The sequence below is a fragment of the Orbicella franksi genome, chromosome 2 (genome assembly GCF_964199315.1).
Source record: "Orbicella franksi chromosome 2, jaOrbFran1.1, whole genome shotgun sequence".
NCBI lineage: Eukaryota > Metazoa > Cnidaria > Anthozoa > Scleractinia > Merulinidae > Orbicella > Orbicella franksi.
In genome coordinates, this window is record NC_138146.1 from 31,180,502 (window position 1) to 31,192,580 (window position 12,079).

At 37.1% G+C, this 12,079-nt stretch overlaps 2 protein-coding genes across 2 annotated transcripts; one reads left to right on the forward strand and one right to left on the reverse strand.

The window, feature by feature from the left end:
• Positions 1–337: 337 nt before the first annotated feature.
• Positions 338–994, reverse strand: LOC145479272 (uncharacterized). Its single transcript, XM_081457589.1, has one exon. It carries the CDS (start codon positions 892–894, stop codon positions 541–543), a length of 354 nt encoding a protein of 117 aa, XP_081313715.1. The 5' UTR covers positions 895–994; the 3' UTR covers positions 338–540.
• A 53-nt stretch (positions 995–1,047) lies between these two features.
• Positions 1,048–11,758, forward strand: LOC145479271 (TBC1 domain family member 15-like). Its single transcript, XM_081457588.1, has 11 exons — positions 1,048–1,151; positions 1,863–2,115; positions 3,120–3,195; positions 3,676–3,946; positions 4,297–4,400; positions 5,681–5,748; positions 6,179–6,325; positions 6,874–6,964; positions 7,482–7,630; positions 8,336–8,477; positions 9,369–11,758. The coding sequence occupies exons 2-11, from the start codon at positions 1,899–1,901 to the stop codon at positions 9,487–9,489; spliced, it is 1,386 nt and encodes a 461-aa protein (XP_081313714.1). The 5' UTR covers positions 1,048–1,151; positions 1,863–1,898; the 3' UTR covers positions 9,490–11,758.
• Positions 11,759–12,079: the final 321 nt, after the last annotated feature.

Sequence of the window (12,079 nt, forward strand, 5' to 3'; positions counted from 1 at the left end):
AAGATCCATACATTTTTTGGAAAATTTTCAGTGTTTTAAGCCTAACTCAAACCAGAAGTGATTATTTCATCACACTCATGTTCCTTGGTGCACAATTAAACATGCCATGACCTTTCAATATAGAGAGCTGATACTTTTGTAGTTTTATCACAAAGTAAATCACTTATGCTAATGAGGCAAATATTGTGAACAAAGAATCTCATATAAATGTCTAAATTGAAGGTCAATGAAAAATAGTGTCTTCTCTAAATATTTAATCTAGCCTCACTCTTAGACTGATGTATTGTATTCAAAATTCCATGCCAGGACCTCATAACTGGGGATGAAGCAAACGAAATAACTGAATAAAGCTTTCTATTTTACGGCAAAATATCATACTACTTTAACTTTCTTTACACGTGTACTAATACATGTACAAAAGGATATTCAAGTTTTACATTATTTCACTTCCAGTGGTTCCAAGAACGTTTCATTTCACATACACTATGGTATGGATTTTTATGAACATTTTAACTCTATTTCTGTTCGAATTGTTGGATTTTACATTACATGGCATTGTTTATCCTCGCCTTCACCTTTAACATTCGTGTCGTTGTCACTATCACTTCGTTCAATCGTCTTTCCTCTATTGCCAGTTCGAAGGTTCTTGTTTTGACCCTCTTTTAGCCCGTACTTAGCCCTTATTTCGTCACGCTTCTTCTCTCTCTCAGCGTTTCGTTTGTCATGTTCCTTTTGTCGCTTAGCTCTTGCTGCTGCGTTCTCCTCCTCGATTTTTCGGAGCTCTTTCGCCGAAGCGCCTTCTACTTCCTGCGTATCATCTTTGTCATCCAGTCCCAAGCTCTTACCGACAGACGAAAACTTGTTTGTAACCACAGCTTTGGTTATTGAGTTCATATTTTAAAATCCAGTTCTTCACAAAATAAATGATGGTATTCTCTGTGAGGCACCAAGTTTCAAGTTTCGGGAAACGCTTTCTATCGAATGATCGCCATGTTTAGCCTTAGTAACCATACCTTCTGAGCCGTGTATTAGGCACAGGAAGTGAGGAAGTGTTTAAACTCTGAAACTTTCAGGAATTTAGTGTTCATTCCTTTACGAAACTCTGCTCTGTTTTCGAGCCAAAAGTTACAGAAACTATGGCCTGAGCTGTGGTGAGTTGCTTTTGTTAATGTTACCATATTTTCACGAAGTATTTTACCAAAGACACCGAGTAGTATTTTGCTAGGCGTACATGAACATGGAGGCAAGCAGGCCTCGCTTTAATAAACATTTTCAATAAGCTTATATCATAAAACTTAAGCTTAAGCTTGCTTTACAGTTTTGTGAAGCTAATCTATATGCTTACTGAGGTTAGGATTTGTCACCGTTTTGATTTTACTTGGTGATCTAACTTAAATTTACTGTGTAACGGAGAATGTACATGCATGCATATTTACTCTGATCTAATGCGACACTTTCGATTTGACAGTGATTACATTGTACGTATTCAATTTACATGTATTTCGTCGGGGATCTGGGGTTGTAGCTGGACGCTTGGTACAGTACACATTACTGTATGCAGGACTGAAATTCCAGAAATACATATGTGGTTTCTCTATCAGTATATTGTTCTGTATGGCTTCATCGTTTCCAAGCCATCTAATACCAATTTTTGTATCTGCCATTTCGATTGATCATGGAGAAGGTGCACTATGGTGCAATATCCGGGTACAATATCCGTAAATTTTCATTTCAGAAATTAATTTTCCTTCAGAAAAAAACATTCAGTTATTATTGAAATAAGTAATCCATTTTGAGTGATGGAAATTTATTTCATGTTGTTTTAAAACTGTTCGGTTGTAATCTTTTTTTTTTTTTGTAAGATCTAGTGCTTATTGTATGGTTGGTACTGTGTTGCAATGTGTGAAAACTATGAAGAGCCTTCTGAAATCAGAATAACGCAAGCTGATGGGCATAGGACCACTGCAGAATTAGACAGCTCTTTATTCAATGGAGAAAGCCCTGTTCAAATCAGTGAACGTACACGAGCTCTACATTGTGATGCTTGGGAGAAATTTTTTGATAAAGATGGTAGAGTGGTGAATGAGTCAGCTCTTAGGAAAGCAGTGTTCAAAGGTAATTTCTGTCAAATAACTAGTCCATGTGTGTACGTGTATATAACATTTATCACCAGTTAATACAAAGTATCTTTAGAACATCTTTATTGTATTTTTATTTTGTATATTTCTAAATATGAGTTTAAAGCCTGATCCAAGGCCGCCAGATCACAAACCAGAGTCTTAAAATTAGATGACTGTATATATACATGTATGCAAGTGTTGTGGTTCAATATTTTACCCTCGATATAATTTGGTATTTCCTTTGTTCTGGTAAACACCTGATACATTCTAATGTACTGGTGCAGTACATGAAACAAAGGAAGATACCAAATAGTTTGTTTGTTGCTTTATTTATTAATATTTAATTTTTATATTACCAGTAATTAGTTAATTGACTGATTAATTGATCGATCGATTGATTGATTGATTGATTGATTGATTAATTGGCTGATTGGCAAATGATTGATTGATTTAGTAATTTATTCATCTTTGGAATTCATCTATGGAATTACATGTACCTACAATAAGAATCTCTCCTAGTTAATCCACATGTAGTTGGTGCCTATGACAAACAGTCTTAATAAAAGAATCTTCACATGATAAATGGAACACATTAGCACATTAGGTAATTACCTAAGGAATGTTTCAAGGCTATCTCCGATTTTTTTTCTTAAGTTATTTTTTAGAACATTTTCAATTCGATATCCAATTTTTATGAGAACGCTATTGCCTTTTTAAGCTTTTTAATTTTTTAAACATTTCAGCGTATCTTTTAAAGTAGTTAGTTTTTTATAGATATATACTATTTATACATGCTCTTTTTATTTTACGTTATACAGGGCCCCTGTTGATACCAGTCCTGCGACTGAAGGGGTCACCCTGTTTAAATATCAATTATTATTATTATTATTATTATTATTATTATTATTATTATTATTATTATTAGGTAAGTCATTGAGCATTTTGTTAGAGTTTTTTATTCTCCCTGAATTAAGTATTATTTTTTTATACATAAATTAGGTGGCATTGATTGCAAGATAAGAAGGGAGGTTTGGAGCTTTCTCTTTGGATTGTATCCATTCTCATCAACCAGGAGGTAAAGTGGAAATTGCTGATGTGCAATTTTCATTGTGCATAAGTCTATAGGCAATTCAAGTTACCTTCTCTGTACTTTTTAAATTACATGTATGTGCCTGTGAAGCAGTAGTCAGCATGGAGAGGCTGACTGCCATCCTTTCATCCTCTTAACACTTTCCGAGCTTCACAACTGGCTACATGTGCATGCCTGTTTGTGTTGTGCATGTGCATATCGAGACTGTCCACCACAGACAAGTTCCATGTGTACAACTAGAGGACAGTTTGGGTGACAAATATAAGATGGTAACATGTAGAGAGATTGGTCAGGACCTTTTCAGTGGAGAACATCTTGTGGAATGATTATTAATTCGTAATCTGTTCAGGATTTTGTCAATTAATGCCATTGATTATTTTACCGAATTTCAAAGACTTGCTCCCCTGAGAACTGTTGAACTGTGAATGTTACAGACAGCACATTTTTTTGTCTTGATGTCTGCAGGGAAAGAGAAGCTTTAGCTGCTGAAAACATTGCTCGATATCAGGCCTTGAAAATGAAGTGGAAAGAACTTATGAGAACATACCAGCCTCCTCCTGAACCAGATGTGCCTGAATCAGTACCCTTATATCTGAGAGAGTGTCAGAATTTCCACATCAATAATGATCCAACAGCAAGTGTAGAGAACAGGCTGTGTGGTGCAGCAGTAGAAGAAGTGGATGTATCATCACACATGGGTGATGAGCAGCTGGTGTTTCTTAATTTTACAGCAAAGGTTTGTTTGCATAAGAGACCTATTTGAAATGCACAAATTATATACAATCAACCACAAATCAATGGCCACTCAAAGCTTATGTTACCAGAATTCCTGTTCAGAAGGAGGTGTTATTGAGAAACAATATAATTCTTATTACTAACTGAATCAATTTATTCATTATACAACTACCTGTAGCCTCCTACGAAGACACTCTTTGGGCTCATCATGCAAAGATTGTGCGATGAGCCAAAAGATCGTCTGCATAGGAAGGCTATTTCAGTCTACAACCAACCACATGTTTACTTTGCATATATGTATACATGTTGATTTCCATGTTCATGTGTACATGTTTGTTTATGTTTGTTTAGCTTCATGCAGAAAGACAACCTGTGGACATTAAGAAATTGCATTCATCAATCCGAGTAATAGATAAAGATGTACCAAGAACAGACAGAGGTCACGTTTACTTTCAGTAGGTCTAATGCAGTTTTCATGTACTGCAGTTATTATTTAAAAGTCTTTGATCAAAGCAAGTGACTTTGTAGTCTCTTCACAGCCATTTCTTGGGTCAACCCAAAACCTTCCTCCCACTGGCAGCTGCTTTGGGTGGCTGGTAACAGTTTCCAGCATTCTCCAGCAGTTACACTTTGACAGGTCAATACTACCGCACTCTACCCAGTAATGTTACTGACAATATTAGTATCACATAAATGCCCAATCATCCGTGAACAGTTTGTGGTCAGTTATTCATGACATAATATATCAACTACTGTAGCACTGATACAACCTGTTGATAAAAACACCTGTAAATTTCAGCTTTAAGTGCTTAAGACGGTTTCCGCTCAAAGTTCGAGCAATAAGTGCAAACATTATTTACTAAAAATCTACTCACAGCACAGTAACGTTTTGAATACTAGTCTAGTTAAAACATCTCACTTCAATTAATTTCACTAAGTGACCCCACAATTAAATTCTGAAGCATTCTCGAAAAAGTTAATGTCAAACCTTGTAAGAATGCTTAATGTGTGTGTTAAATATTGTCTTTTCAACTAACGTGAAACATCCGTTTTAACTGAAATATGAATAACTTCAAGTTCGATTTCTCTCATGGGGTCAGCTTGAGAGCTTAAGTCTCGATAAGTTCTTTGTACCTTTATTCAAAAAATTACCATGCAGTGAGTTTTTTTTGGTAACTTTACTTTTGCCATTATTGCTCTAAAGTTCTGCAGAAATCGTCTTAATTATTTAAAAACGGCCCAGTGAAACCCATGTTTTATCATCAGAGCAGCGGTAAATTTTTGAAAAGTTTGAAATGCCCCTGAATCATACCTACACTGAGAATTCTTTTAAACTCGTGACCATGGTTGACCTAATTTTCAAACACCTCAAAATTAATCAAAAATACTCATGTCTTATTTTCAACTCTCTTCTCGGTGTTTGGGAATGTGGTCGAACATGGATCAGTCATGTTAAATATATATTACATCAAACTACGTCACATTCGGTCACTGGGGTCCCAAGAGGCTGATCTTGATCATCTTAATCTCCCTGGGGAGATTGTGAATTTAGTCACCTTAGCTAGGTGATGCACAGTCCTTTAAGGTATTCTTAAGGTTGTCCGATAGAGAACTTCATTTTTTAGGGGGAAGGGCATTTGACAAAAGGGTGGTGTAACAAATTTCCTAGGTACATGTATACAATTTGTACAACAAAGATATGGTGACATGTTTGTATGTCTTATTCTCCTTTTAGGGGAAAGGGAAATCAAAACCTTCTTGTTTTGCGGGATATATTAATCACATACAGTGCTTATCATCAAGGTATTGTGCAAGTCACATTAATTACTGATCTTCCAAAAAGGTATTCTTTAAGGTGGCCAAATACAGTTTTATCATGCTCATGCTAACACTATTCAGCACAATGGAATTACTGAAGGTTGTTGCATGCAAATGATGAAGAAAATGCAATGATTAGATTTTACAAGGGGAAATTAGCTAAATGAAGCACATAAAAAGTTTAAAAGATGTGGTAAGAACATCAGTGATACACTCAGCTGTCGCCTTGTGTGCCACAGTTTTGTTCTTATGTCATTTTGATACTGAACAGATGCACTGCAACATGGAATCTATTTGTTAAATACATGTAAGACATGCCCGGTAATTTAGTGGCTTTAAAAGGTGTACACAGCATTCTGTGGACATTTTATGAATGACAATGAAACAGGGACTAACTCTTTTTTTTTTTTCCCAGATGTAGGATACGTTCAAGGAATGAATGATCTCTTGAGTAGATTTTTAATTGTGCTTGGGTGTGAAAGCCAAGCTTATTGGTGTTTTGCTAATTACATGGAAACTGTCAAGAGTGACTTTTTAGATGATGGAATGCTCACCAAAATTAGTAAGTGACTTAGTTCAGCATGCGCAGTCTTTGTTTTCGGTATATTATATTACAATAAATTCTTAGTGCTGTAGATACATCATGCACCTGTACATGTAGTAGTTTTTAAACACTTTTTGTGTAAATGACCGATCAGTTGACACTGAATTTGATGTGGAGTGCTGTAGTAACTTTTAACCCCTACAATATATACCTGCAACAGGCTGTAATGGCTAATTCTGCAGTTTTTTATGCACCTGGAAATTTTTCAATCCCCTCAAAGCACTCTATTTTTTGTAGGCTTTTTTTTTGTATCTCATGAACTTGTGATAAATGCCCAAATGAGAATTCTCAATTACTCACTACACGTATCTGTAGATCTTACATGTAAATGATCTCGTTCTGATTGCACTTGTCAGCTACACCAGCAATACTGATGATCTCTCTGCAGCTGTCTTAAGTCTGCTGTGCGAATTTGCTCTTTTGTCCATCACAGTTTCCAAAAGGCATGCGGATTTTAACAAAATAATTATTATTATTTAGTAAATTCGTTTTTGTTTTGCCCTCAGAACATGTCAGGTTGTTGCTTAAGAAAATGGATGAGCAGCTGTACAATCATTTTGAAGCTCATGGGATGGGAGATATGCTGTTTATTCACAGGTAAGTCTTTCAGTATTAAAGTCAGCTGTCTGGATAATACATGTAGGAAGGTTACATAAAGTGGGCAAATGGAGAAATCACATCACTTCGACTGCAAAGTAAACTTCTCAGGCGGAACAAAACTGTTTGTTGATGTAAAAGAAATAATCTCCGCAGAAGCCCGAACAGGAAAGCAAGCTTCAACAGGAAAACGTTTTCTTTTGGGAGAAACCATGGAATGTACAGTTGAATCTGTCTTATTGCCTCCGGTTCGGGACAAAATTAACGAAAATAAGAATAAATTCTGGCTGTATTTTCATCGCTCGTTCCTAGAGGAGTTTTGTCAGGGGCGTTTTGGACGAAAATCCTGGTCGTTGTACAGAGGTGGCCCCGCCCACGTTGAGTTTTTCTACTGTATAGTAATTGTACATGTAACTGGTGTAGAATTTTTCCTCAGGATCTGTTTAAAAATGGTGTAAGAGTTCTTGTTCCTCTGACTGATCGTTTTGTTTGTTATTGTTGTGTTTTTGTTTGGTAGGTGGCTTGTATTAACTTTCAAGAGAGAGTTTTCATTTCCAGACGCGTTGACAATGTTTGAAATTATCAGTAGCCAACACCTCGAATTGTCCTCGATGGAGGCCGAAAGAGAGCGAGAGCGGCAGAGGGCGAGAGAATTGGAAAGAGATGGTAAGAGAGTAGATGACAGGGAAGCTCTGAATTTTGTCTTTTTAATCCCGTCTGAGAAGCCTCGAGCCGAGACTTCTTGGCATGCAGTAATTCCTCGTCAATGTCCTCAAGTTATGCATAGAGGTGATTATAGTGAAGGAATTTATAGATACAGTATCTCGTCTAGTGCCGCAACTACATGTAAATGTATTTTCTGAGACTACCAATATTAGGATTGAAATAAGTACATGTACCTTGCAAGCTGGTATGACCGAGCTCACAGTATTTGTGATAGGAGCTGCTGAGTGTAGCCTACACTGTACATGTATGTTAAGATTATACAGTGCGCGTAAGTACTTGGTAAATGAGAGATTCTTAACGCGCGACCTTATACAAACATGAGAGAGAGATTTGGAGCATATCAAAATTAAACTTTCGAATTCGTAAAGTACTTTCTGTTTCTCTTACGAAGCAAAACCAGCAAAATGCGGTTATGCGATATCGTAGCCAGGTATTAAGGATAAATCACTCCTGACTTCGTTAATAGTTATCCTCGGGAAGTGTTTCTAATTGTTGTTACGTACGTAAAGAAACCTTAACTCCCCAAAAAATTCTATCAGAGATAGTACTGGGACCCTTAATGAGAATTTCCAAATGTGTCTTAAGTGAGCTACTTCTTTTCCACTCGTATTTATCGATTTAAACCCTTTTTTTGTTTAATTACAGGAGGCGAATTTCATGTTCAAGTTGTGGATATGAACACGAACTATTCATTCGAGGTGTTTGTGTGCCTGGCTGTTTTAAAGGAATACAGAAAGAAATTATTGAATTGTTTGGAGGTTTCATCGGTGTACAATGCTATCCACAGGTGAGAATAGTACCTTAACTGACAGCAAAGGTCCAGCAGTAAAATCCTCCATCAATCAATTGAAGCGACTATATTAGTTGGTTATCTTTGGCAGCTCGACTACGAACTTGAAGTTTTCATCGGTTGATAGCTGGAAAAGGTCGAGATCTTGTGAACTCAACTGGAAGCTTGCAAGTGATAAATCTCTTGTTCCTAAAGTGAGGGGCTAATAGCCCACGTCTGATATATTATTGAAATTCTAACATGGCACCGAGATGTTCTTTCAAACGTCTTCATTTGGTTTTTCCTATGGGAATTACCAGACAGAAATTTGAGGAAATTTGCAATTTCGGGAAGAAATCCCTTGGTCATGTTTAAATTTTAATATATCTATCTTAGGCTATAGGAGTGGGAGCATACTTGAGAAGGGAGGACGGGTGAAGTTTAGACAAACGATTTACGGTACAAGAATGAATGAACTTTAATGAAGTGTCTGAGTATTTAACTTAAATAACTAATTGTGGACACTCAAATACTAAAATAAAAATAATAATGATAAAATTAATTAATTAAATGTATAAGCGATATAAATTTGTACACATATAGCCTGCCAGCAGGCTCGCATTTGGGATCAGCGAAGAGCGAATTCAAACGCGAAGCGATCCAGCGGGAAGGTGTCTGATGCTTCGCCGCTCGAGCTCAAATCCCCAAACGGGAGCCTGCTCAAAGGCTAGTACACATATGCTAAAATTGCTCTAAGGTAACAATGTAAAACGTAAAACTTATTAATGTGCTCACAATCATAATAAAAAGTATTGTACATGGTTCTTGGTAACAAGGTACTTCTGTGTATTCTCCTCTGTTCACTCTCCTTGGTTCTTACTTAAGGGTGTCATTTTTCTCTTCTTGCAGTTTGTCCATGCAAATGGACTTGAACATCATCCTGATGAGCGCAGAAGAGTTATTCTTCAAATATTGCCGAAAATCTGTTATAGACTGTTTTCAAGTGGTTGACATGGAAACGGTATCTTAATATCAACAAACAAGCTTGATAGCTATCTATGAAAAGAAATGATGAGCGTTTATCATCACCTATTGCTGACTTTCCCCCTAGAAAAAGTATCTATTTTGTTTTGAATTTCCATCAAAATGCAAGGGTTTTTTAACACATACTGGGTTAATGTAAATATAGATTTTTGTACATTCAGATGCAAAGTTTTATTTGGTGAAATAATAATATTAAGAAGTTTCTTTTTCTATATTGCCGTGCACTTAAATGAAAATACGAAATTGCAATACATACATGTAAGAGGACAATGTTTGGTACATCAATGTTGAAAATTTAATTTAAAGCGAATTACAGTTTTGGAATGAACCAAATTTCTTGTCGGATAGACATGTGTAAAACCCTGTTAAAGTAAGGCCCAGGTGAAACGTCGAACTTAATTCGAATTTAGATCGACCAACACATTCTGTTGGTCCATCTAAATTCAGTAGGACGTATTCGGTTGAGTCAAGCGTCGAACTTATCATGAGCTTAATTCGCTCAGTTTAGTTCTTCTCGTGTGAAGTTCGACGTTTGGCCCGGCCCTAATAGGTTTTAAAAATACTTGTTTACCATATTTTTTCTTCTGCGTAAGTAAGGTTTCTTAGAACTGACTACAGTGGATCAAACTTTATCGTGTAAAGTTGCCACACAGGAGTATTTTGTGCTCATATGCATTTAATATTTAAATTTTGAGTTAAAACGTGGGTTGTCCCTTGTCAACTCTACAGGAAAACAACGGAAAGGAAAATTGAGTTAGACTTGACAGTGTACAGCTCCCTGCTTTTGGTCTTAAAACTGTACCATAGCCAAATTTTTGGATCATGATATAGTTGTATAAGAAAATCTAAGTAGATGAAATAAATCCAATAAAACAAGCAATTTGATGACTTGGTACTGTTTATTGCAAAGTAGCCGCAAGACAACGAAAACTACACGCAGTGCATGTAAGCTTAAAAGGTACATCTACAGTCTTGTAGGCTATGTGCCGGAGCGTTGTTAAAAGACGCACAGAAGCAGCTCCTATTGGAGAAGATTTAGGCGTCCGCAAAAGGTTCGGTCGATTGGATTTCACATCTAGAATTCAAATTTTGTAAGACAAGGCTTGGAAGTCGTGTGGCGAGAGACAATGACATAGACTCTGCCGTAGCGAGGTATGTTGGAGTGAAGTCTTGATGGCTGGATCTTCCCAAGATCCTTTTTTTCAGTTGTTACATATACATGGACGGAGACGGAGTAGAGGTACATAAATACGCAAAAAAGTGGAATATCAGCGAATCACAGCGTAGGATTTGTCTTCTCTGGACGGTTCTTGCAGCTCAGCCGTATAATAAGATGGGGTTCATAAACTATGCTGTCTTCAGAATAAGTTTTCCTGTGAGAGGGTGGGAGACTTACAGGAGTGGGAAGAAAGAGAGGATTATTACTTGGAATACAGTCGAACCTTCGGTTCCGCCCACCTCTCCTCAGCTAACAGTTTTCAGAAATACGGAAAGTTTCAAGTCATATCACTATATTTGGAACTTCTTGTAAGCGACCACCTCTCCTAAACGACCGCGACTACATTAAGAGCTAAAAGTTTGAAATTTTCCTTGGTTTTTAAGCTCCCATTAGCGACCACTTGACAGATGATATGGCGTAAATTGGATAATAAGGTATTGGAACATTGCATTCGCAAGCGACTGTTTCTCGAAAGCCCCGGAAACTTGTGGGGCCTGTAAAGCCATTTTTAGTTAATCTGTATCCAAGAACAGAGACGTTTATACGCGTGAAACGTAGTCTATGAAGAGAACTTGTGGTCATTAAGAATATGTCAACAACACAGCGTTGTAATCACAAGGTTTGAGATTTTGCTACGGCTTTCCGGGTCCTTTAAAGAACGGACCACCTGAGAAGTACAAGAGACGGAAATTTCTCAATGGGAAGTAACGGATTTTTCTCTTGAAATTGACTTTTCACATGAATAAAACACTAAAAACATGGGTTGAGTCTCTACAGTTACCATATGCCAATGAGGCAAAATCTTGGCCCGATATGGTCTAAGCGCTCGTAAGCGACCACCCCACGTAAGCGACCACCTAGGCTTAACATTCTGGGTGGTCGCGTACCGGAGGGTCCACTGTATATGGCTTGGTATAAAGCCGCTACAGCATAATGAGAATATTCATGTTGACCTTCCTCAAAGGCTTTAAGCGCTTCGAGTATTTCGCTCATGGTTAGAACTAAACACAAAGGCGTCCACTTGTTAACAAATAGCAACCCTTTTTAACACGGTTTTTAGAGTAATTGTCAGCAGTATGGTGAGGAGATAAGTTCACGCAGAACTCACTGTTGAAGTTGCGAAAAGGCCTGGGTTTGGCATTGAAATCGAATATCTTTTCTGAATACCAAAAATAACAATTTGAAGCTTTTGAGGAGTGCTACGAGTTAAAAATGAAATAGTGTCTAGCCCGAACCATGTGTAGTAATGCCGCTTTACCGACGTCAACACAACGATACACAGGCCGAATACATCACTATTAGTTTATTTTGTTTTTGCCGTAGTCCGAGGGAGATTTATAGTGCTTCAAAGTAGAAA

Coding starts and splice junctions, on each gene's coding strand:
- LOC145479272 (XM_081457589.1), bottom strand. CDS start 894: ATGAACTCAATAACCAAAGCTGTGGTTACAAACAAGTTTTCGTCTGTC.
- LOC145479271 (XM_081457588.1), top strand. CDS start 1,899: ATGTGTGAAAACTATGAAGAGCCTTCTGAAATCAGAATAACGCAAGCT. Junction 3,196..3,675: donor CCATTCTCATCAACCAGGAG/GTAAAGTGGAAA, acceptor TGATGTCTGCAG/GGAAAGAGAAGCTTTAGCTG. Junction 5,749..6,178: donor ATACAGTGCTTATCATCAAG/GTATTGTGCAAG, acceptor TTTTTTTCCCAG/ATGTAGGATACGTTCAAGGA.